This window comes from Cavia porcellus, unplaced genomic scaffold, assembly GCF_034190915.1.
Source record: "Cavia porcellus strain 051 isolate PalLab524CR breed Dunkin Hartley unplaced genomic scaffold, mCavPor4.1 scaffold_15, whole genome shotgun sequence".
Lineage (NCBI taxonomy): Eukaryota > Metazoa > Chordata > Mammalia > Rodentia > Caviidae > Cavia > Cavia porcellus.
In genome coordinates, this window is record NW_026947498.1 from 69,344,725 (window position 1) to 69,372,273 (window position 27,549).

The 27,549-nt window shown below is 49.3% G+C and overlaps 1 protein-coding gene across 2 annotated transcripts in view; it reads right to left on the reverse strand.

The window, feature by feature from the left end:
- Sema5b (semaphorin 5B) overlaps positions 1-27,549 on the reverse strand; it is a 67,667-nt gene that overhangs the window by 24,054 nt on the left and 16,064 nt on the right. For both annotated transcript variants that reach the window (XM_063225088.1, XM_063225087.1), the window contains exons 2-4: positions 18,207-18,410; positions 13,220-13,319; positions 8,594-8,639 (exon numbers count right to left, since the gene is read on the reverse strand). In XM_063225088.1, the coding sequence (XP_063081158.1) occupies positions 8,594-8,639; positions 13,220-13,319; positions 18,207-18,410 (350 nt within the window). The remainder of the gene's footprint in view (positions 1-8,593; positions 8,640-13,219; positions 13,320-18,206; positions 18,411-27,549) is intronic.

Consider the following 27,549-nt stretch of genomic DNA (forward strand, 5'->3'; position numbering starts at 1 on the left):
TGGGTTGCAGAGTTGAGTGACTTCAGTCAGACCATGTTTCAGACCTGTGAGTGTCCTGCCAAGCCTGTAACATGGACCTTGCTTCTTTGAAATGTCACAGACAGGCAAACAGTCCATGGCACCTGGCCACAGAGCTGCAGGGCTCATCTGGACAGAAATAGCTGAGCATGGTCGGACTCAGGACCCATCAGCTCTTAGGCTGAGCCTGACGAGAGAAAAGGGAATATTAGTGGAGAAGCTTTGGCTTTCAGGGGAGCAAAATGCCCCGCAAAAACTGCAGATGCCCAGCCAAAAGCTCTGGAAAGTGGGCAGCTGTGAGAGAACTGTGTGCGCAAAGGCCTTGATGGGGCTGCGGGGTCCCGCACACAGGAAGGGGTCAGCCTCTTCCTCCGGTGTGGGAGTCCACTGGGGTGTCAGGTGTGACGGGGAAGAAAAGTCAAAGTCACACTGAGCTCCATGATGGGACAGGCACTGTGTCAGGGACTTACTTTGATTTTCAAAACAGCCAATGAAACAGCCTCAAGCTCAATTTAAAGGCGAGCAAACTAAAGCCCAGAGTGGTTGAGAAACTTGCCCAAAGGCCATGCAGTTAGTACACAACAGCCCCAACATGCAAATTCAGAAAACTGACCCCAGAGCTGAGTGAGCTTTTCTTGCTACATCTGGGTCTCTCTTGGTCAACAGTTTTCCTGCACCAAAAGTTAGACCATATGGTCTGAAAAGAATGTGCGTATTTATAATGATAACAGCACAAAATGGGCGTTTTGAAGTTATTTTATTTGAGAGATTATTTTTATCAAGTAATAATACACAGTTTTAAAAAAATGAAAAAATTTATTCATTAAAATCCAAGCCATGTACTCCTATTCTTAAACCATTTTCCCCCACGACAAGCACTTTCAACTCCTTTTAGCTATTTCTGTGTTTTCTTTTAAAATAAATTGCTCAAAAGTATATATCAATTTTAGCCTTAACTCCATCGCAAAGGCAAAGGCTTCCTCCACTTACCTAGCCCATCACCCCACTCTAAAGGACACGTATATCTTCCTTCTTCCCATCCTCCTGTTATTTCATACTTGAGTTAAAATCAATGTAGGCATTCATGTTATTGTAAATATGTAAAAACTGTTCACTGGTACCAGCTAGTAGCCCTGATTTATTTCAGTGAATGTAAGCCATCCCAGAATGAGCCAAATTGGTATATTGATTATTTCAAGCTGATGTCACCCGAGGAACTGGAACTTTAGAAAAGGTCACTTAGCCCAACTTTTCCTAAAATCAGTAAGCCATAAAGATTCTCTTAGGAGTGGTGTCTTCTCATACGAGTTATACAGAAACTAGTAATTGGGTTGTAGTGAACCTGAATAAATTAATTTGTTGGAGTAAGCTTTATCTTCCATTAGCTTTTGTATAGTCCTCCCACAGCACCTCTCTTGGTGACATCTCTAGGACTTACTGCTGTAGTTCAGAGACCAATCTGTTCCAGCATCTTTTATTGTTTTGTGTCTAAGAAGCATAAAAGTATTTTGCTTTGATCATTTCTTTGGGCCACATTTTTATGTGGACAGCTTCAGGTACATGTAAAATTACTGAAAGTTGTATGCTTTCTCTCACCCAGCAGCCTTGGATTAATTTGGTTTCTAGTTCCAGGCAAAGAGTCCAGGGAAGGTAAAGAGGTTCTCGCTCTCCTGTAAATAGAAAACTTTTGTCTTGCCTTTCCTACATGATCTTATCACCGAAGAGCCAAAGAGTACATGAGAATTTTGGTCTAGGAATAGTCCCCTTAATTTGTTGTAACAACTTAAGAGTGAATGGGTCTAGGGAATGATCATCAACAGCTGTGAACATCAAAAAAGAGACAAAATAAGACTACATAACTCCGAAGGGAAACACACAATAACACCTATGTAATAATCACGCCAGAATCCAAATTGAATGAAGTACGTAGATTTAACATCACTTTACAGGTGAGGTAGGTGATAGAGAGGAGGATGTTAAGTTATACCAACTGGTTGAGCAGAGAGGGACACACTCTAGGATAATGATCAGGCATCTTCCATAAATGAACTGTACAAAAAAGGAAATATTTAAAAGACACATAAGAAACATCAACCAATTGCAATGTATTTGGATCCTGATTCAACCAATTAAAATTATTTTTCTTTTCCTTTCTTAGTTGTCCTCTTCTTCTTGTTTTTTCTCTCACCCCAGGAATAGACCTAGGGCTTCACATGTACTAGGCAAGTGATCTACCACTAACCTCTTGTACCAAAGTAATACATGGCATGATACGGATGAGATTTGTATCAAAGTGATACAGGACAGATAAATGCAGGTTACAGATGAAACGAGAGCGATTGCTTACTGATAACTGCACAACGTTTAAGCTGCTGCTGAGTATACAGTGTTTATTGCCCTACTTTTGTGTGTATACATGTGATTTTACATGACAAGCAACTATATTTGTTTGCTTTAAGAATAAAGTACTAAATCACACATTGGAAACTCCATGTGTGGGGCTTATGTAAGTAAGTGGTGAGCCTTTCTTAGGGTCCTGGTGGGGTGTCTTTCCACTGGGAGGCTGCCATACGGTAGTCTCTGGACTCATTTTGTTTCTCCAGAGGAGGCTTCTCTGTCCAGAAGCCTGAAATGTGGCAGGTGGGTAAGTAAACTTACCCAACTGAGCCCTTTGGTGCAGCCCTACACCTGTCTGTGCCCTTTCCCTTTCCCACAGTCCTGAATGATGGAGCCCCCTAGCCGAGTCTCTGAGGAAAGGGTCTCATCTCCTTTGTTGACAGAAAGTGAGACCTGGGTTCCAACCTCTGTTATATTTATATTTCACCCTCATATTCCTTGATACCTAATACCCCACTTTCTGAGCCCTTCTGGGGACTCAGCTTCCTAGCCTGCCACATCCCCCTCTCTAAGTCATTCTGTTCTGTGAGGCAGGCTGGTCCCTGCACCCGCTTCCACCTTCCAGAAAGCATTTACTTTCCTACTGACATTTCTGCTGACATTCACTTTATTATTATAGGTATGCACATTTTCAAATTTCTCCCTGGGCTTTCAGTGGATTTTTGTGGAGGAGTAGAAATCGAATGCTTTAAAGTAGGACTGTCCTAGAAACTCCTTGGTTGCTGGTCTCTAGTAACAGAGTAGCTGCTGGTTTTTCATGCTGTGGGAGAAAGCAGACCAGGCCCCCCGGGGCATGGATCCAACTAGCTCAGCTCCTGGTGCACTCAGCAACTCCTTTAAACTTGTGGGAGCCGGCTGGAGTGGGTAGCTGCGCATGGTAGCTGTGAATCAACACATCTTTTGAACATTGTGTTCACCATCCAGCCGTAGTTAAACTTCAACCTTTGGGCCTCTAGTCCAGCTTGAGGGGATATAGAGACAAACAAGCTGTGAGACAGCTCAGGGATCACTCCGCTGCATGCCCGGGCTCAGACCCAGCCCCATGATATGTCCTGATGCCTCTGTGAAGAACAGCTCTCATCTCTGTGCTTACAGGACATCTGGCATGGTAAATCATAAATCTGTTGCCATTAGGCCTCCAGCCATGTCACCCTCGGAACTGCTCCTGCGAGGATCACTCCTGAGCTCCCTATTGCCACATCGAACAAGGCTGTCACGTGGTGCTCTCAGTAGCCCCACACTGTTGGCCACTCCTTTTTAGAAATGTCCCGAGACTGACCGATCAGGCTACACTGATCATCAGGACCCTCCCTGCTGAGCTGACCCCATTTCTTCTGCTTACCTCCCCACCAGACAGCCCCCTCTGTTTGGCGACTGGGAAGGAGTTAGGTATTTCCATTTCTCTTAAGGAATAGGAATTTATGTTAGTTGTTTAATAGGGGTTAAGTACTTAGAACTACCCTCTCTCCTTAATGGACACTGGTTTGCATAAACTCCTTGCATTTTGATTTTTCTTTAAAGAATGCTAATTATTTAAAGTATTGATAAAACATTGAGTTTTACAGCAAATTTATTTTATTTATTTATTTTTATCGGTACCAGGGATCGAACTCAGCACTGCCTGCTTGCAAGACAGGCGCTTATGCTGCTGAGCTAAATTCCCGGCCCCAAAATATTGAGTTTTAAATTTGCTTAAATCACACCCTGGAGCTAAGGTTTGCTGGCTCCATATTGGAGCCTGTCAGAAAAGTGCCCATCTCCTGTGGAACCCACAGCGGCTGGTTATGCTGGTTAACCACGTGAGACAGCAGACACAGAGGACTGAAAGCTTAAAAGCAGGGGCTGAAGGAGTGTGGTGGCGGACATTTGGAATTCCAGGATTTGGGAGGTTGAAGCAGGGGGACCACAAGCGCAAGACCAGCCTGCACAACTTAGTGAGATCTTGTCTCAAAATAAAGGGATCACCTGAGTATGGTGGCATACATGGGTAATATCAGCACTTTGGGAGGCTGAGGCAGGAGGATTTGCAAAACCAAGTCTAGCCTGGGCAATTTAGCAAATCCTGTCTCACAGATAGATAGATAGATAGATAGATAGATAGATAGATAGATAGATAGACAGACAGACAGACAGATAGGCATGTAGGCAAAGTGGGAATGTAGCTTAGTGCAAAAGCCCTAGGTTTGACTATTATAGACAGCTAAGCTAGGTAGAAAAATTATACACAGTCAGATGGGATTAGGCCTCAAGAGAGCCAGGACAAAGGTGAAACACATCTCAAATGTAGCCAGAGGCACATCTGTTGGAGATCAGGTCTCAAGATAAATATGAGGTGACCAGGCCTGTATACATCCTCGAAGATTCAACACTGGGCCAAATGGAGCCTTGATAGACATCAGTCACCCTGGTGGGTAACCAAGACCTCAGGAGCCATCATTTCCTAGAAAGTCTTTGTTCTCTCCATACACCCGTGATACATGACCTAAGCATCTTGTACACTTATTGGATAATCAGAGCCGTAACCCACATCGTACCCATGTGGTTACTGCTTTATAAAATTTCCCTGTAAAGGGGAGTCCTTGGCTACCCATGTGGGCTCTCTTCTGCTTCTCGGGAGCTGCATGCCTCTTAGTAAGTATCTTCCTACTCTTAACATCCATTATTCCTGGAATCCATTCTTCAATTTTTAGAGACCATGAACTTGGCATATCAGATACCTAACTGGTTGGGGGATATAATACTTTCATATTTCATCTCCTATATCATATCCACAAAAACAAAAACAAACAAAACAGTGAGCATAAGTGTCTGAGAGGGCAACAGCAGGGTACTTGCTGAAGTTTGCCAGACAAGAGCTGGGCCTTCTCCCCAGGCCGTCAGCAGACCTGGGGGGCCACCCTGAGCACCACAGGCCAAGGTCTGCCCCTGCCTAGGCAAGTGGATGCTAGATGACCAGTCTAGCCGCTTGCTTACTCTTTCCTCTGTGTGGCCAGATAGGATCTCTAGGATGGGAAGGTGGACATGACTGTTTATTTCTCTCCCTATTTCTGAGTCTACTCTGAACCTCTGAGGTTAGGTCCCTAAGAGGCTCCCTGGGGAAGGTGGCAAAACCAGTGCCTGGTGCTCTCGGGGCTGGTTTCCTGAGCCCTTTGGGGAATCTTCCTGAAGCTGAGCCACACCCCTAACTGGCAGCTATGGGGCTACCATAAGTGTCTCCCTTTTGCTGAGACCAGACGATACTCAGCTGGATGAACCAAACCCCAGGCCTCAGTCTGCAAGCAGAGGCCTAACATCTGATAAGTCACATCAGCAAGGCCTGGGGGGGGAGGCCCAGCCAGGGGGGCTACATCTACAGACACATCCTAAAGCAGTGGTTCCTAAATTTAGCTGTATGCTGGCGTCATGGGAGAGTTTTCTGAAAATTCCACTGCCCAGACAGAACCCAGAGCAACTGAGCCAGAATCTCAGGCGTGCCAGTCTTTGTCAAAGCTCCCTGGTGCTCCTGGTGTGCAGCCATAGGAGGGCCAATGGCCTAGATTCAGGCCAGCCCTTTTTAGGCACATTCTAATTCACGGTACCCAGTTGTGCAAGCCAGAAGCCTGGATGTTCCCCCTGGTCCACGAATCACTCTTCCAAGGCTGCAACTTCCTCCACACCAGGGGCCTCTCACACACAGAGAGTGTGCCCAGGATCCTGGAACTGTGCAATGCCGAGCCCTGTGTGACCCTGCCACCATTCTTGTCTTCCCTCTGACCTCACTGCCAGCGCCTTCCTTGAGGCCCACCATCAATCATCTGGACACCTGCGAGTGCCTCCTAACTGGCTCCTGAGCTAACGTGGTCTCTGCACTGGGTCTGGTGATCTAAAGTCAAGTGTGTTCCTGTCATTTCTCTGCTTAAAACTCACTAGCAAATCCACATTGTTTTCAAAAGATCTGGGTCTCCTCAACCCTGCAATGAACCCTGCTCCTCCGCAATGTGGCCTCTGTCTCTCTAGGTCTCGTCTCCCATCCTTACCCAACTCATACTCTGATTTAGCCCCCAAGTGCTGTGTGTTATTTCACACCTCTCTTCTTTCAGAGCTGCGTAGAAAACTCATAATTTGAGCTTGGCTCGAATACAGCTCCTCTGGGAAGCCCTGGCAGACCCTGTTGGGCCCAGAGGGCTCCTCGTGCCTCTAGCCATCCCTGCCGCACAGCTTCCCGTAGCACTGCCCTTATTTCTGTGCGTCCATCTCTCCTCCCCTGTCAGCTACTCTACACTGCCAGGAGCCCTTCACCTGCAGACCATGGAACCACATGAAAACCAGCTAACTCCCTGGCAGTCAGGTATCCCCTGGATCCACTGTCCCCCGTGCACTTGCAATCTCCTCTGCACTAGCTTTCTACGACCCTCAGCCCCTGTGCTTGGCATCGAAGCTTTTGTTTCTGTGGACATGAATTGGAAACTACACTCTAGACTGGCTGCTTGTGGCCATGCTAGAAGACCGTAGCAGTGGCTTGGGGAATTTCCCTGTCTTGCTTCAGCCCATGACCCAGACACATGCCCTGTGGCTCCTCTCTAGGGAACAGAATCACACATAATCTCCTGTATATGTTCCCTGAAGCAAGGAATGGGATTTGCCTTTGAAACTTTAAAGTCTGATACCTTGTGGAGAACCAGGACCACTAAATTTTTACTGGATGCGCAGTTGGATGAATGGATGGTTAGCAGATGAAGGTGTAGACAGATGGACAGATAAACAGATAAGCACCACTTCCTTTCAACTTTCTCTAGTTCCTCATGACTCCTGCCTAAGGGGCACACCTTTTCTTCTGCCTTATACCTTCCCTCTGATGGTCAAAGGTGATGGCTAATCTTGCCTTGATTGGATTGAGAAACACCTAAGAAATTAGTAAAGCACACCTCTGAGCATGTCCAAATGTGTCTATGAGGGTATTTCCAGGGGTGATTGGCACGTGGGTCAGTGAACTAGGGGGCAAGACCTGCCCTGAAGGATGCCTGGATGGGTCCCCCCATTTCTAGCCACTCTGAGGGGAGGAGCTCTGTCCCCCACTGCCCTTCCACCATGATGTATGGCCTCATGGAGCACAGAAAAGATAGATTGAAACCTCAGAGAAAATGAACCAAAATAAATCTTTTCTCATTTAAATTGCCTTTCTCAGGTATTCTGTCACAGTGACAAAGAGCTACCACACCAGACAAGAGCTATACAGGCCCTTGGGGCTGTCACAAGCTTACCAGTTAAGTATCCCCCTCTCTGTCGGCTGTAATGAAACTCTAACCCTAAGAGGCTGCATTTGATTAACTACTAATTCTAGTTGGATTGTGTTTACCATCCAGTATCCTTTCCTGGAGGTCAGAGACTCTGCTGTCCTAAACTCCTCCGCCCTCTCCCCCTCTTCTGGTGCACAGGGAAAGGGCTCCGTGACTGCTTCCTCCTTGGGAGGTAAGGATGCCTCCTAGACCCAAAGGACAGATAAACAGACAAGAACCACTTATCTGCTTGCCCCTCGCTGAAGAAGAGATGGCTGCCCCTTCTCTAGAATGTTCTGCCTCTGCAGAGATGGTCTGGCATCTGTTTCTCAGTCAGGGACAAGTGTTCTAGATCAGGGAGTCCCATTACAAAACCTCTCAGAGCACTTAGGGAGTTATGCTTGGGGAGTCTTTCTTGGCAGAAGACAATAAATCAATCACAGCTCAATGAAAATGCTGAGTTAGAATTCGATCGCTCAAGCCAAGGTAAGAAGGAGCCGCAGACAGCCTTTCCCTCACAACCCAACTCAGACACCTTCTTGTGGACTTGGTCTTTGTACTTAGAATTACCAGCCCACAACCCCCACCCCGCCCCTGCCAGTGTCACCTCAGTTTTAGCCCTGAGGGTCCCAAACAAACAGGGATAGTCACTCCAGCCACCCCAGCCTGGTGCTGTGCTTTCCTTGCCCGCACAAGGAAAGAACCCCACGTGTCCCTGCGCTTGTACGTGGGCTGCACCCCACTTCTAAGAGTCTCCCCAGTTGCGACCTTGACAGCGGCCACTGAGTTCATGGCCAGCCAGAAGAGCCAGCGGTTCCTGTTCATCCTGGCGGCTGAATTTGGAACCTCATTGCTTGAGTTGTCCTGACTCCAATGTCCAAATAGAGGCAATTACAGGGAGGGGAGGCAGAAAACACATGTACCTGAAGGAGGGAGACATTGGCAAGGCTGAGTCTGAAGAGGTAGTTCCTGCAAAAACAGAAACAGAAATCATAAGCTTGTTGGCAGGCCCTCAGGACGCCACACCGGGTACTGAATGCCCAGGGCCTAGGGTGGGCTGCCCTCCAGGAAGGCCTCGACCTCCATTAGCTCACTTAATCTTCATCTAATGCTGGCGGTTGATACAGGAAACTCCACTTTACAGATGAGGAAACAGCCTGGGTCAGTAGCCTAAGCCACAGAAATACAGACTCAGGGGTTGGGATAAAACTCACATTTCACCTTTACCAACCCCTGCTCTATAGCTAGGCCTGGCCCCAGCTGGCCCCCTCAAGGAGAAAACTGTTGAAATCACTGTTAAACAAAAATCACAGAAGGCCATTGTTTTGGACTAAGCACCCTCACTGGATCCCAAAAGACCTACCAAAAAATCAAAATGGAGTCACCCATGCTAAAGTGCCCCATCACCAACTCAAAACTGACCTTCAGAGAAAACAGGAGAAGGAACAAATTTCCCAAACAGGCTAGTTCCGACTGGTATCATAGCGAAGTTCACACACACAACAAAAAGGTAACCTGAAGTAACCTGACGTTAACCAAGCATATTTCCTCCTAGCTCCATGTCCCTGCCTTTCCTAGGAAAGTAACTTGAAGGGACCCATCTGCTCTTTGTTTTTATTTCTGTCTTCTTCAGCCCTTTTGCAGTGAAACCAATCTCTTGTGCTCGGTGCATTAGATCACTTATTCTATTTTATGGAATGAAGCATTGTGTGATTTTGGAATCAAAAATAAAGCCCGTGAAGATCCGTCTGTTAAGCTAACCCCACTGTTCCCAGTCACACAATGTATTTGTGTTAAAATTAGCTCTCACAGCACTCTGGAAGGGACTCGGACAGGCCACTTGCTCCTTCTCACCCACCACCCTGACCATTCCCTGCTTCACACAGGGGCCTGGAGTCCTGTTCATCTCCTTTCCTCTTGTAGTCAGGGACACTCTGGGCTGGCCTTCTCTCTGGATCTGACCACCCTGTCTCCTCTGGCCCAGTTACCCCAACCTGCACTCCATCATCTCTGTCCCCAAGCCCAGCCTGCACAGCGCTGTCAGATTCATCCTCTTCTGATAGTCACATTTCCACACAGAGGCCAGCCACTCATCAGGCTTCGGTAGTCATAGAGAAGACTGCTACCGATAATCCTGGACACATGGCGAGCGTCAGGTGCCACCTGACTACTTGCATGGCCTCAGAACTCGGCAGCCATGAGGGCAGCTGGATCAGAGTGCCACAGGCAATCAATTTTGTGTTCACAAAAGAGAGCCTACTGCAGAGGCAGGCGGAATTTCAGCTCAGGCACTTCCTGGGCCCTCTGTGGGCCTCAGTGCCTGCATCTGTAAAATGGAAAACTAGTTCATGCCCGGCTTTTTATTGCCAGGCCTGTGGAGCCACATTAACAGGCTGAGTTAATGACAAGCAGATGTAAAGCTTTGGTTTTTCTGGAGGATCATCTTTCTTCTTCCTTTTTCTATCTTCTGTCGGCCTCTTTGAGTTCCTGAACTTTTCAGGAATAATTACTTTAGAAAGTTCTGGCCTACCTCAGCTGTGCTGGGAAGAGAAATGAGGGGAAAGTCAAGAAATGGGCCAGAAAGGGAAGGAGGGGCTTTGTTGTGGGAAGCCAGGGTCCAGAGAGGGACACCGCAGGCCCCAGACTCCTCTCCTGGCTCTGGCTGCAAGCCCAGGCGTCTCTGTGGTCCTGGGCTGGGTGGGCCTCACCCGTGACCTTGGCTGTAGGCCCGCACTGCCCTTCCTGGCCGTTTGTCCAGGTCCCTGGCAGCGCTTCCCCACCCCACGCTTCTGGCCTGGGGACAGCTGGGCTTCAGTTCATGGCTCTGCCCCAGCTGTCTGCTCAGGTAATGCAGGCATCTGCTCACAGCTTTAACAAATTAGGGGAAGCATTGCATCACCGGACTCGTCTGTCTCCCATCAAAAGCCATTCATCACCGCATCTCAGGGGGTCTGCTGGGAGCTGGGAGAGGAGAGCAGATACTCTGCAGCCAGACCCACCCACAGCTCCACAGGGAGCAAGGCGGGGCTGGAAATGGATAAAAATTCTCCCAGCTTGAATTCCAGAGGCCCAAAGGGGCCGAGAAGGAGAAAAACATGTCAGGCAGAGGAGACAGAAAAGTGTATTAGCAAACTGAGGGGGCAAAAGCAGTAAAGGGCCCACAACACTGGCTAGAGGGGCACAAAGGAAAGTCCAGAAAGGACTTCCTGCTGATTTGAGGGCTGCCTCAGGCTTGAGTACTCAGGAAAGGGTGTGACCGCCTACTCTGTGAGGGGACCCTCCAGACCCAGAAACCCGCTGCAGGTTTATGCGGAAGGATCCTCAGTGCTCAGGAGGACCAGTGGGACTTACTTCTTTGAGCTCAATTTCCTGGTCCATAAAATTGGGTGCTCATAGACACCCCCCCACCCCCTAGAGTTACAGTGAATACTGGGTAATTACCTGCATGGGTGATCTACTAGATACACTAGCTTATGCACTGCAGCCTGATTTGCCCTACACACAGATGGTGCCTAAGAAGTGCCCAGCATCCCACAGGCACAGAATGAATGGCAGCCTTCAAACCACTTTCACAAGGTTCAGAGTGGGGTCTTCAGACGCCACCTTTTGGGTTTTAAAAAGAGCACATGTAAATGGCTGAGATCTGAGCTGGGTGGAGGGATGGCTTGAATTTCAGTTTCTGGCTATGTTCCACAGTTATGAAAGAAGTTACTTCTGGGAGATACTGGATGATGGGTACATGGGATTTCTGCATGGGATTTCTCATGAACCTCTTCAGGCGAACCTATAATCACTTTGAAGTAGAATATGAAAGCAATCACTGTCTTTACTGAAAAATAAAGATCATAGTCTTCTGTACTTGCATATGAAGGAGGATGCAGGCTATGCTCCCCGAGAAGGGGTTTGCTTGTATGAACAGGGCGGCCCTGCTTTTCCAATATACACTCTTAAAACTTTTGAATGTTATATCAAGGCTGGGGGTTTAGCTCAGCGGCACAAGCACCTGCCTGATAGGCACAAGGTTGAGCTTGATTCCCGGTATTAAAAAAAAAAAACAAAAAACACCAAAACTCTGTTGGATATTATACCAATAACACATAGGGCTGGTACAAAATAACTAGTGAATTTGGAAATTTTAAGCATAAAAAGAAAATATGTTCAACTTCAGCTTCCCAGCAGCCCTATGTGGTTAACGACAGACAGTGTAACCCAGATTTTACAGACGAGGAAACTGAGGTAAAGGTTAAGTTCCCTTGGAGGGAGAATCCAGCTTATCTGACTCTACTCCTTTTCACACAGGAAATAAAGGGGTAAAGACATGAATGAGGCCGAAGAGCAAGGGCAGCCAGGTGCATGGCACAGCTTGGGGTGCCCACTGGAAGGTGCTCAGCAACTCTGAAGCCCACTGAACAGAACCTCTGTGCCAGAGGGTAAAAACTATTAGTGTACCAACAGAGCATGACACAGAGCCATCAGCAGATAAAACACCAGTCCCAGGGATTGCAAGCCCAGGTTCTAATCCACGCCCTGTGTCATTTTGCTGGCTGATCTTGGGAAGGTACCATTTCCCAGGGCCTCTGCCTCTTCATGATTAACATAAGGGGGCCATTTTGTTAGTTTGTTTGCTTGCTTGTTGTTATTTTTGAGACAGGGTCTCACTATGGAGTTCAGGCTGGCCTTGAGTTCCCTATGTAGCAGCCCAGGCTAGTCTCAAAGTTGCAATGATCTTCTTGCCTCAGCCTCCTGAGTGCTGGGATTACAAGCATGTGCTACCACTCCTGGCTTAAACATGATCCTGCACAGTCATCCAGAGGGCTTCATAAACGTGGGTGTGCATGTGTGGCCTACTCCCAGAGTTTCTGACTCAAGAGGCTGGAGAAGACTCAAGGCTTTACACTTCCAACAAGTTCTCAGGAGGCCTAGGTCCTGCTAGCCCAAGGACAGGCTCTGAGACCCACCAGGTAGACCATCTCTAAGCTCCCTTTCTACCCTGCACGATGGTCTGTGGTTTTGTGAAGAATTAGACGCTTTTACTCTGTCCCAGAACGTCTCACAAGGCCTCTCTAGTGAATCAGGATCTGGACCGTGGGGTTAGGGGGCCTACAGGGAAGCAAACCCTTGGGAAAAAAAAGCGCATACATGGCTGTACCTGCACACCACATGCAGGTGGCTAGCCAGCCAGCAGGGGGCGCATAGGCACCTTCTCTGCGCTGAGCTCGGTGAGTTCAGCAACTAGGCAGGTCCTGGCATCGCTACAGGAACAGGGACAGGAGGTGGCCGGCAGGAGTCCCTGCTCTCACCATTGCCATCTGCTGAAGAATGCAGCAGGCTAAGACGCGGGGTGGTCACCCCTACCTCCACCTCCCACATACTTCCTCCCATGAGGGGCAGACATTCACACACACACACACACACACACACACACACACACACCCCTAGCGGAGAGCACAGGGCCCAGACACCATCTGCCCGGTGGGCTCACCCTGAATGACATCCCCTCCACCCAGTGCTGAGCGTCCCACCCTGGCCTAAACTTCCTTGCACATTACCTGGCTCCCACGATGAGCTGATTCCTGGAGGGATCCAGAGCAAGCTGAGAGAAATCTCGGGCTCCAGGGTAAGTGAAGTTAGAGACCCACGGCTTCAGATCTGGTGGAGGGAGAGGCGACCCTTCAGTTACTGTTGGGCCAGGGGCTCTGCAGCACCAGCATCAGACTGGAGAACAGCACGGGGGAGGCAGGATGAAGGTGGGTAGGCTAGGAGCTTGGGAGACCAGGGATCCACACAGCCACCTCGGAAAGCAGCCTCCCCACTGCCCCAGGCAGTGGTGGCAAAGTGTGGGCACTGCAGCTGCCATGTGCCCGAGCTCAAAGAATTGCTCTACCTTGCCCCCCGATGTACAAAAGGAAACCTCAAGCACCCCTGATTCCCCCCAGGTCCTCGGTAGCCACAGCAATATACAAGCGCATACCACATTTGTTATACTCCCAAACTGTCCCCAAATCACTCGCCCCCTTCTCTGTTGACCCTAACCTCTGCCAAGCCACCATCCTTTTTTGTTGGGACTGGTGCCAAGCCTGCCCACCTGCCTGGCTCCCAATTCTATTCCCCTATTTTCCACAAGGCACCTTAAGCACTCTTTCTGAAATCCAAGGGTGGCTATGTCTCTCTCCATCTCAGAGCCCTTCCCAACTCCCCAGGAAGTCTCAGCTCCCAGGACCTCTGGGTTCCAGCCACACTCTCCTCCCGACTCAACTGTTTGGCAACTAATTATTTAGTGATCAGTTGAAAGTATTATGCTTCATCTTTATAAATCTTCAAATGCCCCACTGCAGTCACACTAAACTAAACCAAACCATTTCACATGTCCTCAAATCTATCCTATGGGAGCCTGCAGGCCTCTGTACCTCTGTTCTCCCTCAAGGGAATAGTTCCAGCCCTGCCTCCTCCAAGAAGCCTTCCCTGACTCCCCAAGCAGGGTAAAGGTTTTCCACAGTCATCTGCTTTACCACCATCAAAGCCTCGTCACAGGGTGTCTACCCTGGTAATTTGTCTTGGGGACCAGAAAAAATCTTGGTTCTTGGACCTCCAGGTTTTGCTGGAATGCACACATGATTAGTTTTTCACACACAGTTCTGCAGATGTGGGAGGGACAGAGGTCGGGCAGTCAGTGTCTACCCCATCTTTAGTGGGGGGTCCTTTTTAGCCAGCCCCAAAGCCTTCTGAAGAGACTGGGTGGGCAGAGAGACTTCCCAAAACTCTGGCTTGCCAGGGGGTAGAGTTGGAAGGGTACACCTGGGGCATGCCAGCTGGCTTTCTGCTATTTTGGCCCACACCTCCCTATAGCTCTGCTTAGCCTCTCATACAGAAGGGAACCAGCACCTGGAAGGTAAGAACTGGGGGGCAGAGGAACTTCCTGCTCACGGGAGAGAAGATGAGGGCAGTGAGGGGCAGTGTGCTCTTTCTCCATGGCGCATAAAAAACTGGCTCGTGCACGGGCCAGGACTGTGTGTGTGTGTGTGTGTGTGTGTGTGTGTGTGTGTGTGTAATCCAGGGGAAATAAATCATTGCTCATTATCCCTCCACTATAGAGTAAAAGCAGCCCTTCATTTCTGCACGACAGGCAAACACTTAACCGCTCCCTGGAGAACTGGAGGTTCTGTGAGTTGGATGTTTTTCAGAAAGCTGTGATATACGTGATTTAAAAAGAGGAGAAACATGGCAGCCAAATGAAACAAATTCCTTGGGGCTGGCCCTGCCCCCAGCAAGTCACCTATGGGTTAATGAGAGCTGTTACACACCCTCAATGGCTCCATGGCATTTGGGCAACAGAGGCATAAGGAATAGACCTGAAGTCCTATGGGCAGGGTCCTCAGGGTCACTCATGGAGAGCCTCAGAGAGTTGTACCCACTGCGAGCTAAACCAGGGGCTCTCCTGGATTATAAGCTTTCTTCCTCATCTTATTTTGTCTCCTATTCCGTCCTCCCTTCCTGTTCCATTTACAGTGTGTGTCCCTGTTCCTCCGAATGAGCTGAGGTCTTGCCTGTGTGTGTGGAGGAAGGGGCGGGGGCCGCTGGCCTGTCCCATCACACTGGCTGCTCCTAACAGTAGCAGATAAATGACGTGTTCATTCCCTCCTTCTCTGTGCAGGGCCCATCCCAGATGTGGGCTGCTGAGCGCAGGACAAGGGGGCGTGACCAGATAGCTCAGTCTTCAGCTAGGTCCTTCCTTGGGGAGGAGAGGCTACGCAACTCAGCTGGGTGACAAGGGGAAGGCCGGGTAGGGGTCTCGGTCCAGCCTCTGTCCCTGTCCCCAGCCTGAAGGAGCCGACATGGACTAGCCTAGTGGAAAGGGGAGAGGGGGAGAGATGTGGCTGAGATCCTGGAAAGGAACCAGCCTCATCTTATTAAACAGCCAGTGGGGACCAGAGGGAGAGCTGTCTTTAAAATACCAAGCACGTTCTGAGCTCCGTGTGCAGTGAAGGCTTTGGACGGCGACTTTAAGAGAAAAATGACATTCTCCATGACGCGCCTGTGATTTTAATTATAGTCAATTCAATTACCCACTTTTTGGATTAACCACTATGAGTGTTAACTCCAGCCTGGCTTCTCCCTGGCACCTAGAATTCGGGTGTGATGTGACCAAACAAACAATACACTGGCCACAGTGAAATGGGCTGTTGGGGGCAGGCCGTGGGGTAGGTGGGAGGGTGTGAGTGGGCGGGGCTGAAAGACACCTACAGGAGAAAATGTCACTTTCCAAAGCAGAAAATTGCCAGTCAGATTGTGCCACTGGCAGTTCCTCCAGGGAATTCAGGGGTTATTCACAGATCCGTTTGAGTCCGGGAAAAGGGGACCACACAGCTATGTGGTGGGAGGCCTCCACATCACTCAGAACTGAAGCGTCACTCTGCGGGCCTCCCACAAGCAGGGCTGGTTTGTGCTGGATTAATGTGACTTCTCTGGAACTTGGCACCAGCCAGAGTACCACCCCTCACCCAGTGACAACCTAGTCCTTGCTGTGTGCCCAGCAGTGCTGGATCTGTGCTGCATAGGACAGAAACAGTCCTGGTGCCAGACCAGCTGGGCCAGGGGCCAGGGGTAGCAACTTCTAAGGGACAACACAAGGTAAGTGAGTACCTAGAGGAAATACGTCTTCATCCGCAGGTCTATAAAAATTTGGGGAACCTAGCATGTGGGGGTCCTGGCTTCACCCTCAGTGGACACACACACACACACACACACACACACACACACACACACATTTGGTGAATCCACAGGAATATGCAAAGCTCTCAGGACTGGGCTGGGGGTGGGGATTCCTTCATTCCCCAGAGTGGGGTAGGAAGTCAGATTGATTCAGTTTACACTGGAAGATCACAAATAGCCTCAAGGGGGCTGGGGATTTAGCTCAGTGGTATAAGCTTCTGCCTGGCAAGCATGAGGTCAAGGTTGTGAGTTCGATCCCTGCCATACCAAAAAAAAAAAAAATTGCCTCAAGGAATCAGGCCCTGGGGACCCCATCGCCCATCTCTCTGGTTCCCTCTCCACCCACTTTGCCTCAGTATGGACCACCCTGACTTAGGGGGAAGGGGCCAGGGGTCAGCCCTGTAGGTAGTGTTCTGGGCAAAGACCCTGGAAGGACATGTTCCAGAGGAGGTGTCACAGGCCTTCAGCTTGAGGACAGCCCTAAGAATCCTGTTCTCTCTGTCCCCACACTTGGCCCTTCCCTTCAGCAATAGCTACCAGCGCTCCAGGAGCCAGCAGGAGCCTGAGGGTGTACATGCGTGTTTGTACACTCTGACATTGCTAATTTACTCTAATCCACTTAAGCCTACAAGCCAGAGATTCCGGTTCAAACAAGATGATGCAGAGAACACAGCTGGAAATCCTCGTCCTCAGAGAAGGGGAGCCCACCTGCAGCTGGGAACCTGCAGCCTCCCCTTCTACCAGCGGCTCCCAACTCTAACCTATCCTCTGCCAGTCAAATTCCACACCAGCCTCCGACTCACATCTTTCTGCTCACCTTGGCCCGCCTCACTAGTCTTGTGGGACAGGACAGGGCCACACAGCCTCTGGTCCCGAGCCCTGGAGGGCAGAGGATCTGATCCGGGGACAGTGGAGTCAGAAAACTGACCTTGAAGCCTGGCTCTGACAAGTCTCTCCAAGCCCCAGGCTTTGGTTTCCATGTTTGCAAAAGGAGATGACAGTCTCCTTGCCCTGCGTGCCCTCCCTGACATGGTTATTAGAGGAGCCAATGGTTATTAGAGGCCAGTGTGGATCAGACTTAAGAACCCGGGACCCCCGCCCCCGCCCCCCGAGACAGCATCTGCAGATCTGGATGCGAGCTGGATCTTGAATTAGGAATGTGATCATGACACAACCAGGGACCCTCACAGGTCATGGGAGAACATCCAGGCCTTTCTGGTATTTGTGTTTTGTTTTATTTTTTGGATTATCATCAAGTATATGTACTAAGTTTAGAAATCACAGAGAACTTATAGACCCCTTGGAATATGTCCAGTGATTCACAGATCCCACTTTGGGAAACGGTTTAATAGGATACTCCCACGCTCTCCCTCAGCAGACACAGGAGTTATTAGCCATTAGAGCCCCTTTTCCTGGGGTTCCCAAGACTCCAAACAGGGATGCCTGCAGCCCCTTGGAGTGGAAGGAAGCCTTCCAGAGATCCCTAGGCACCTCTTAAGGAGTGTGTCAGCTTTACTCTTCCCAAGAAGGGGAACTTGGGCCTCCAAAGCAGCTAGAGCTGAGACCACCAAGTAGGTCTTGGCTACCGCCTCGCAGGGTGTTCACAACTTCATTCCCTAGCAAAAGAATCCTAGTGAAAGACTGCCGCTTCCCATCTGGCGATAAGAATTAGACCTTTCTAGCCCACACGCAGGAACCCATTCTTCTTGAAACATCCATCAGAGGCTCAGTATCCTACAGATACACCCCAAGGTCTTCCAGCAGCCAGGAAGATCCTGCTGAGCTCTGGCCCAAGTCCTCAAGGTCCACTGAGTGGGGTGCTCTCACCTTCGAAGGTCACAGTGGGGTGCTCTCTCAGGGCGCAGACGTGCTGCTCACTGCCAGGTTCTCTGGAGACATCGTGGGAGCTGGAGAGGCGGGCCACCAGCAGAGTGAGGCTGGGCAGCAGCAGCGACACCACCAAGGGTCCTGGGGCCACCATGGTGGACCCCTGTGCAGTTCTAGCTCCTGGAGTCAGGTTGGGAAGAAAATCTGCAATACAAAATTGAGTCTCACCAAGTGCCCCTCCATCTGTCCCCACCTCTCTGTTTCCTTGTGGCTGGCAACAGCCCTGGGCATTTTAAAAAATAAATGTATACTGTGTTTGTTGCTCAGTTTATTCTGCTCTAGTCAAGTAAAGTTATAGATCATATCTTGAAAGCTAATTTTCTTTTTTAACGGTATTCCAAACAAAACTGATAAATTATACAATCTTTTCTATTATTATCCCAAGTGGTTTAAAATGAGTTTTAATGATACAAGTGGTATCTTAAGGATTTTAGTAAATGGAACCAGGGAACTCAGTAACCATTTATAAAAAGAAACGCCTGGACCCAACTCCAACTTAGACCTCACAGCTTATGCTAGGAAAATTTCAATTGCATAAGAGATTTAAATGCTAAAGATAAAAATTGTCATTGTTTGATTGATCACTTTTGTGTCTAGATTTATTTTGTAAACTGAACGACGTTCTGATATAACAATATACAATATTAATTAGTGTTAATTTCCTTTTTTTCTTTTTTGAAATTTTGTATCATTTCTATCATGCTTTTTGTTTTGCTCTTTACGATAAAAAATTTCAAAATAACATCAAAAGGCAAATGACAAACTGGAAAAATATTTATAATTCATATTATAGACAAGGAACTAATAGTCCTAATATATAAAGAACTTCTAGGGGTCAAAAAGAAAAAGACCAACAATCCAGTAGAAAGATGGTTAAAGAATATAAACATAAACAGGGTTTTAAATAGTACGAACGATATTTTTCTCATTCATAATAAGAGCAATGCAAATTAACTCTTAAGACTCAGATACCCCTTCATATCTATCAAGTAGGCAGAAATCCAAGTTAAGCAGCACATTTTTGGTGAGGCTGAGGGGAGAGGGACACTGTCATCTACTGCTGGTGGTGTGACAATGTCACAACTCATATGGAGGGGAATCTGGCAGCATCTGGCACAATTACTAATGCATTTACCCTCTAACTCAGTAAGCGAGTTTGGGGAGTGTAGCCCTCTGCTCCCCAAACTGGTACACAGATCAGTGTCTGTCCCCACATTGCAACAACTCCACGGTGAGATAGACGAAGACATCTGAGAGCCAGCGATTAAAGCCTTCTTAGGAATTCGACAGAGTAATTTTATAAGTATTCAATCTAACAACCAAATAATTGGGTCTGGGGTACAGCTCAGTGGCAGAGCACTTGCCTAGCATGTGCAAGATCCGGGAAGCCATCCTCAACACCACAAAACAACAGAGGGGGAGGGAGAGCGAGAGAGAGAGAATGAAATAAATATTTAGCCTCACACTTGTGTGTAGTTCTTTTTTTCCATCGGTATCAGGGATCAAACTCACAACTGCCTGCTTACAAGGCAGGTGCTTATGCTGCTGAGCTAAATCCCCAGCCCCATTTTTTTCCCTTTTTTTTTTTTTTTTAATGTGTGTTGTTCTTCAATTCATTTTTCTGGTAACTTATTTCTTTTGAATTGTATACAAGTATCCATCTGTAATAGGTTGTAAATTGAAAAATCAAACCTGTTCCTTCACCACAGATAGTTGAGAAGCAAAAATAAGATTTCAAGGGCACCTATACAAGGTGACTTATGTATGAGATTATTTGCTGTGACATTCTTTGAAATAATAGAAGGATGAAAGACAACCCAATATCTAGAAACAAGGGACTGCTTAAATAAGCTCAGAATATCTTTGCAATGAAATATTATGCAGCTATAGAAAAGGACAGCTTTTCTATGAAATTAGCAGTTGAACTGGGTCAGGGACTCCCGGGCAGGATGGGCTTAAACAAAGCAGAGGCCTGTCTGGGCAGATGGGGAATTCCAGAGGTGACTCCAAGCCCCACCCACCCACCCAAGGTGGAAAGCCAGTGAGAGGCCCCTGGGACTCCTCCCTGCTGTGATATTTTTCTCCTTTCTCTCTCCTCCATTCCTAGTGTCACTACTTTGCTTCGGAAAACTGCAGTAGCATTATTTGACTCATTTCTGTTTCCTCACTCACACATGCAATGAGATGATAGCCATTACTGAGTTGCTTCAAGGCTCCCAAGAAATAATACAGAGGCAGACACAGCTGGTCTACCCTGACCGGCTCAGCACCATGGGAGGAACCAGTTCCCAGAGCCCCACTTTGGCCCCCTGGTGCTCAGGCACAAAACACTGCATTCTCTACCCTCCCACAAGGGCCTGGCCATCCTGCTTGGTGAGACCCTCGGGAGGGGAGGCTGGACCCAAATTGTTTTCATATGGTCACGCATGTGCTCTCTCCCCTCTAGGAGGCCTTTTTGCATATGGACCTTGGTTCTGCTGTCCTGGTCTTGTTACCCACTACGGCCCTTCCACACGACTGTCTCTGGCCTCTCAAACACGTGTGTGAGAGGGGAGGCTCGAAGGGCCAGCTCAACCCTCTGCAACCAGACAACCTGAGTTCAATCCCGGCTCTTCTCCTTAGCTACGTGACTCTGGGAAAAGTGTGGACTTGCCTTGCTTTGGTTTCCCTAAATCCGGAATGAAAACAAACAAACAACAACACAAAACACTAAAAAAGGTGCAGCAGCATGTTATGAGGATGAAAGCACACACTCCCTTCAGGAGGCCTAGAAAACGCCTGGCAGAGCCTGGTGACTGTGGGACCTGTTCTGAGGCCAGCAGGACACGGTCGGCATTGGAGACTTCTCTCTGGCTCTGTGTTCCTCCAGATCTTCCCCCTCCGGCCGCTGGCTGGACCTGCAGGGGCAGCACCCAGTGCCTCCCTTCCCTTAGGCTGGGTGTGGCCGATGGCAGGAGGGAGAGATGCTTGGGGGAGCCGACAGGAACTTGCTCTCTCCCTCCTGCCTTTAGAACCCGAGCGGGAGTCCCTCGCTTTCAGCCCCACAGGGATGATCCATGAATCTCAGCTCCCTTCTCACACATCAATAAACAACTCCTTTATTAAACAGCCCTCAAATCTCCCAAATTGAGAGCACCGTCTGCTTCCTGGGGGTCCCTGACTAATATAACACCTCATGAGAGATTGCTCAACACATATGCAAATGTCATCCTTAGTTTGGGTTTTTGTTCCCTCAGCCCCTCAAGACATCTAAGGTGGCACACAAATTGTTGTCACCGGCCCCTGCCCCACACTCCCACCTCTTGCCAGGCCTCTCTGCCTCTCCACCCACTACCCTCACAGACTCAGCCTGCCTGGCACTCTGTGGCCAGATCCTGGGCCCCAGTGCCCTGAAACAGGAACGTACCCTGGGCCCCTTCTCTTCTCTCAGTCCTCATGGCCCAGAGCTTTAAATTCTGCACCAGAAGTTCCATTCACATTATGATTTTTATGCTAATAAACCATGCCTTCCTGAATCAATAATTGCTAGATTAATATCACTGCATCCACCTGTGCCCTGCCACTGCAGGTCTGCAGGGCGTTTCAGAAGGGGAGGGACGTGGGGGATGAGATGGAGGCAGGAAAGAGGTAAGGGCAGGACCTGGATCCAGGATCTGCTCTACTCATGTGGCTCGGGAGGGAGGACGGAGGTACACGGGAAGCACACAGAGCTGCACTGAGACAGGTACAAAGCGTGTCAGAGAGGCCACAGGAAGCTCCGTGCTCACATCAGTGCCCCAGTCCTGAGTGCTGCAGAGGCTCCTGCTGATCTGCATCACTGTCAAAACCTCCTCCTTGGCAAGGGAGCCAATGCAGTGCAGGGGAGCCAATGCCAGCATGCAGTGCAGGGTCACAGGAGCAGCTAGGAACAGGCCAGCGTGTGGAGTGCAATGAGCCAGGGCTAGCAGCCTCGAAAATGTTAGTAGAACAGAAGAGTGGTCAATCCTCACATCAGTGAGCACTAAAAGATCTGAATTCTAGATGCTTATGGTGGGGGCAACTTCTCAACTTCTAAGAACCCGTCTTGGAAATTATCTCCCTGCACTCGCAGCTGAAGAGCTAGGCCCGGCAGCTTTTTACATGCTGCGTTGTCCTGGGACAGTTGCTTGCACCAGAGCAGTCATGTGATCAAAACAGACCAATCACCGGTTTCCCACAGGGTCATGTGATCAGAATAGACACACCAGTTCTGGTCTTGTCAAAGGTCAAGCCAGTCTTTGCAGAAGGATGTGAAAATGTAAATATGGGCCCTGGGCCTGGTCTTCTTCCACCTGTCCTATGTGAGGACTGAAAACAGAAAAAGGAAATAGCAAAAACTTGCTGGAGTGTTGACAGCCTTCCCATTCTCAGTTCTGGCTGTTGCCTGAGGTCTGGCTACATCCTACCTCTGTGAGGCACCCCTCACCCAAGTACGGGTAATAAACGTTCTGTTTTGGCATCAGATGAGACACAGGCATGGCCCCAGTGTCTGTTGGTGGCCTTCATTGCACAGCCTCAGCATCTGTGAGGGATGGAGACAATGTACTCCCGTTAAACCCATCCTGGTCTTCCGGTCAGGAGCTGGACAGTGCATGAGGAAGCAATCGATGGGCAGCGTGGGGAATGTTCTAAGAGGGCTTTACTTCTTCCACGTATGATGAGGATGTTGGTCCACCAGCCACCTGCAGGTGCAAAGTGACGTTGGTGTAGGAGGGCAGGTGGACGTTAGGACGATGACATAGACATGGTTCTGCTCTGCCTGCTTCCAGCGTCCTTTCCGGGTTTGAGCCTTGCACTTTCTTTCTTTCCTTCTTCCTTCTGTCCCTTTTTCCTCCCTCCTTCCTTCTTTCCTTTACAGTGTGCTGGGGATTGAACCCAGGGCCACGCACATGCTGATCATGCAGCACTGTACTGTGACTCTTTCTCGCGCGTATTTTTCCTTTGTCCACAAGGGGAAAATTAAATCCATCTCTTAAAAATGTTGTTGCAAAGATTAAACGAGTTCTTTCATCTAATGGGCTTAATGCAGCACCTGCCACAAAGGAAGAGCTGTCTATTATTACTGGAGGTAAATACACTACTAGCTTGTTTAAGCCTTTGTTTTTCAGGTCTCAGTTATCATTAGCCAAAAAATAGTCCTATTCAACATAGTTTGTTTTTATACTTAAAACCAAATATTTCTATGACAAATAAAATTTCTGTTTCTAATGCAAGTATCTGATTTAATGTTGAATCCCAGAAGACCAACGTGTGGCAGGGGACTGATTTTCCCAAAAGCTGCCTACTGCCGTGGGAAGCCTGAGCATGGAAGCTAGCATATTAGGGGCAAATCTAAGATTCATCACTTGTATATAAGACTAGCAGTTTCTCACTGCAGCGAGTACGCGTGCATACGTGCATGTATGTTTCTGGGGAAGGAACCAGGGCCTTATACATGCTAGGCAAAGGTTCTACCACTGAGCTATATCCCCAGCTCTGGAAATAATGCCTTGAACCACCCAGAACTGAGGTTGGCAAAAGGTGGGTCCATAAGTTGAAGCTGATTAGAACACATAAAACCTCAGCTAGCTGGTATTCATCTGGATGACTCTTCACTGGGTCCTTCCTTCTTCTGTGCGGGTCCTATAGTAGGGTAGACTCATACAGCAATAGCATGGTCTCTGCAGTGGAGGAGCTTACAGTCTAACAGAGGAGAAGAAATATGTTGCTGAGGGAGAGACAGTGACCTGGAGCCTGGGATCTAGATGAGGAAGGGGATGCACAAATCTCATTTCTGCCCCATTCTGGGGCTTCCCGTCACTGGCACAGTGGTGCTGGCATTGGGGAGCTCTAGGGGTGGGGCAGGAAATGGGGCAGGGCAGCTGGCTTCTGCTATTTGGGGAAACCCTGAGCCACATGGAAAGTGTTTCCTACATCTCCAGCCAGAGCTTTTTTCTTTTCTTGTTTGGTACCAGGAATGAAACTCACCACCTCACGCTTGCCAGGCAGGCGCTTATGCTGCTGGGCTAAACCCCAGCTCAGCCAGACTTCGTGCTTTCCTGCAGGCAGGCCTTTGCTGTGGGGTCACCCTAATGGTGTCTGGGGGTGTGTGAAGGCAGGTGTGTGTGGGTAAGAGAGTGCAGAGCCAACTTCTTGAGGGCTGCTCACCTTCTCGGGGCCTGCTCAGGGCACTGAGCACAGGGCACAGAAGGTGGAGGATCAGCTACCAGGGAGGAGATAAGATCTTAGAGTGACAGTGAGGCAGAATGAGAGAAGGGCAGAGTTTGGGCCAAAGCAATTAGAGGTGCACAGTCCTCTGCCCTTCGTGTGTGGGGGCTCATGTGTCAGCCCTGAATCCCCGCCAGGGCCCAGAGCAGCCCCTAGTTACTTCCCCCACACAACTATGTCTTCCCTGTGTGCCAGAGGGGAGGGGGCCTGCTCTACCTGAGACCATCTTCAGTTGCCCATCTAGTCAGCGTGAAGAGGAGGGGGCTCTCAGCTCCCCTGAAACTGCTGACCACCAGGGAGATCAAAGTATGGATCAGATGCCAGCCGGAAGCAGAGGCTGAACTCACCCTTTGAGATACAAGACTGTCTGAGAAAACCAAGTGAAACCACTGGGCTGTCTGTGGGAAGGAGACCTAAGATGCCTGGATTGGCCCCTCAGCCTCACCGACACAGAGTTGGCCCTTCCTCCAGACTGAGAGGACAGCACAGGCACAGACTTGACCCTGGGCATCCTCAGATAATCCACGGTGCTGGAGACATGGCAGAGACAGGGAGAAGAGAGATGAGTGTGGACAGGAAGATGAAGGAGGTCATGGTGAGACATAAAGCACAGTGAAGCCCCAGGAGGTCTCTTTGCTCCACAAAAGACCCTGTGACAGTCTGCAGTGGTGAAACAAAGTGGTCAAGGCTGTGTTCTGGGAAATCAGGTGACAGCAGGCAGCGGGAGAGAGAGAGAGTAGAGAAGCCACTTGTCAGAGGGCAAATCTGAGAATTAGAATTGGGCACAATTCCTCCAAGAGAGCCCAGCCTCACACCCAGAGCACAGCTGGACTCGGGTCCCCTTATACACCAGCCCCACTACAGGCTGGGCCTTCAAGAAGAGGAGACACAGAAACTGGAGGCCCAGACGGGAAGCTGCTGGCCCCAGAGCTGCATCTGGGCAGGAGCCGTAGGGTTCACAGATCACAGGGCAGCAGGCATCTCTTCTTTTTATTGCACAAAACAGTGTAATCAGAAAGGAAATGACGTCACTCTTGGATAACAATGGCCGGAGCAGGCTGAATGCATGTGCTGGGCTCCTGCCTTGCAAGTTTTCATGACAGTTTCTTGAAGAAACCAAGAAATGCCCCCGGGATTAAAGTTCTCAGTCAAGGCTGAAACGGGGTGTTATGGAAGCTGAGGAATCAGCCTGAGGTCCCAGCGCTGGAGAGCATTAGGCTAGAATGGGATCCTGACACTGCTGGACGCAGACGCTCGCACTGCAGGCTGCTCCAATGCTTCTGTCCTTCCTCAGAGACACAAGGCCTCATCGTCTGGGCATATTCAGCAGCCCAGGCCGCACCCACTTTTGAAGCAGCCCTTGGAGCCTAACGTGGCTTCCTAAGCAAGGACAGCACTTACCAGCTATACATTATTAAACTGACTACACATCGACCTCCTGTGAGTTTGGGCTGTGGGCACCAGCTTCTCTAGCTCCTGAGAAACAAATTCCAGAGATTCCAGATGCACGGGGCAGAGTCCAAAGTCGGAGCCAGCACGCTGACAGCCTTCGGCATGACAGGTGAGGCCCAGGGTTCCCCAGGACCTCTGAGAAGGGGGTTCTGACGGGTCCTCCTCCCTCAGCCCCTCCCCCTTCCCCCATTCAAAGTCCCCCACTTGGCTGCTTGCCTGGGAAAGAGAAGGACTGAAAAGAAGAGGAAATAGGGGGAAACCAAGAGCAGGGAAGAATATATTTGTCTGTGGTCTGGCAGCAGGGGAAGGCATGGGGGCGCCTCTCAGTCCCCCACCAGGCCCAGGCCACCGGCCTCCCAGCTGCCCAGCTGCCCAGCTGCCCTCCAGGAGCAGCTGAGGCATCTTCCCACCCACCCATCACTCACCACTTGGGGGGCCGAGCTTAGCCAAACTGGGCACAAAGATAAAATTGAGATGCAGATTCCTTCCCTTTGCTCTGAATAGAGCAGATTGGATATGGACTTTCCTCTTTTCTCTCCAGTCCCCCTGTCCAGGCCTCTGGGCCCCAAAGGGAAGGTAAAGACCAGTGGGGAAGGCGTAGGCAGAAGGCCCTGGAACCTGGGGGTGAGGGTTGGGGAAGCCCTTTCCCAGCGGCATGCTCTCTCCCTGTCCCACACATTCCTAGAAAGCTCCAGGGAGCATCTGTCCTATCAGCACTTGGAAGTCTTTCCTACAGTCCCAGCCACACTGTTCCAGCTGCCACTAAACCCGAGAGAGGATGAAGTGAGAGTGTCATCACAGAGAATGTCAGGAGAGGGGTTCTGGCGGATCATTTGGTTCAACCCAGTGTCTTCAGATGAATAAACTGGGGCTGCAGAGCAAATACTCAGGTCAGGATTGACTAGGGAATGGTGGCGGAATTCATGACGTAGTCAGAGCCCACCACGGGGACGACCTCTTGGGCCCTTAACAGGTTAAGAGCATGGTTTGTGTTTTATCCTAAGATAGGCAAGGACTTAAAGTGGTTTCTGCTAAAAACATGATTTTTACCTGGGCCTGTGAATATCTAACAGCTGACTCAAAGGAGAGCAAAGCTTGACCTTCAACTTGGGTCAGATTTTTCTCAGCTCTATATCTAGACATGTGAATTATTTAGGGAATGTCCATCTAAAATTTAACAAGACAAAGTTTATTCCTCTAAATTTACTCACTGCACCCTGTCTATTCTCAAGACAGAGAACATCTACAGCGCGAAGCCTCCATAGCTCTAAACCAGTGGTGGCAAGCCTGTGGCACACGTGTTAGTATTTGTTTTTCTTTCTTTTTTTTTTTTCCTTGGTGCTGGGGATTGAACTCATGACTTTGCACTTGCCAGGCAGGCGCTTGTGCCACTGAGCTAAATCCTTGGCCCTGTTTTTCTTTTAAGACCAAAGATGTTCAAGTATGATTAAAGGGTTGACACTTTGCAATAAATAAGCAGCTTTTGGGGGTCGGAGTTGGGGCACTCGTCTCTTACAAGGTTTGCCGTCACTGCCCTAAACCTACGGTCACCTTGGATTCCAGCAGAGCTCACGTAGTCAGTATTGCCCATAAGGCTTCCTCCCCT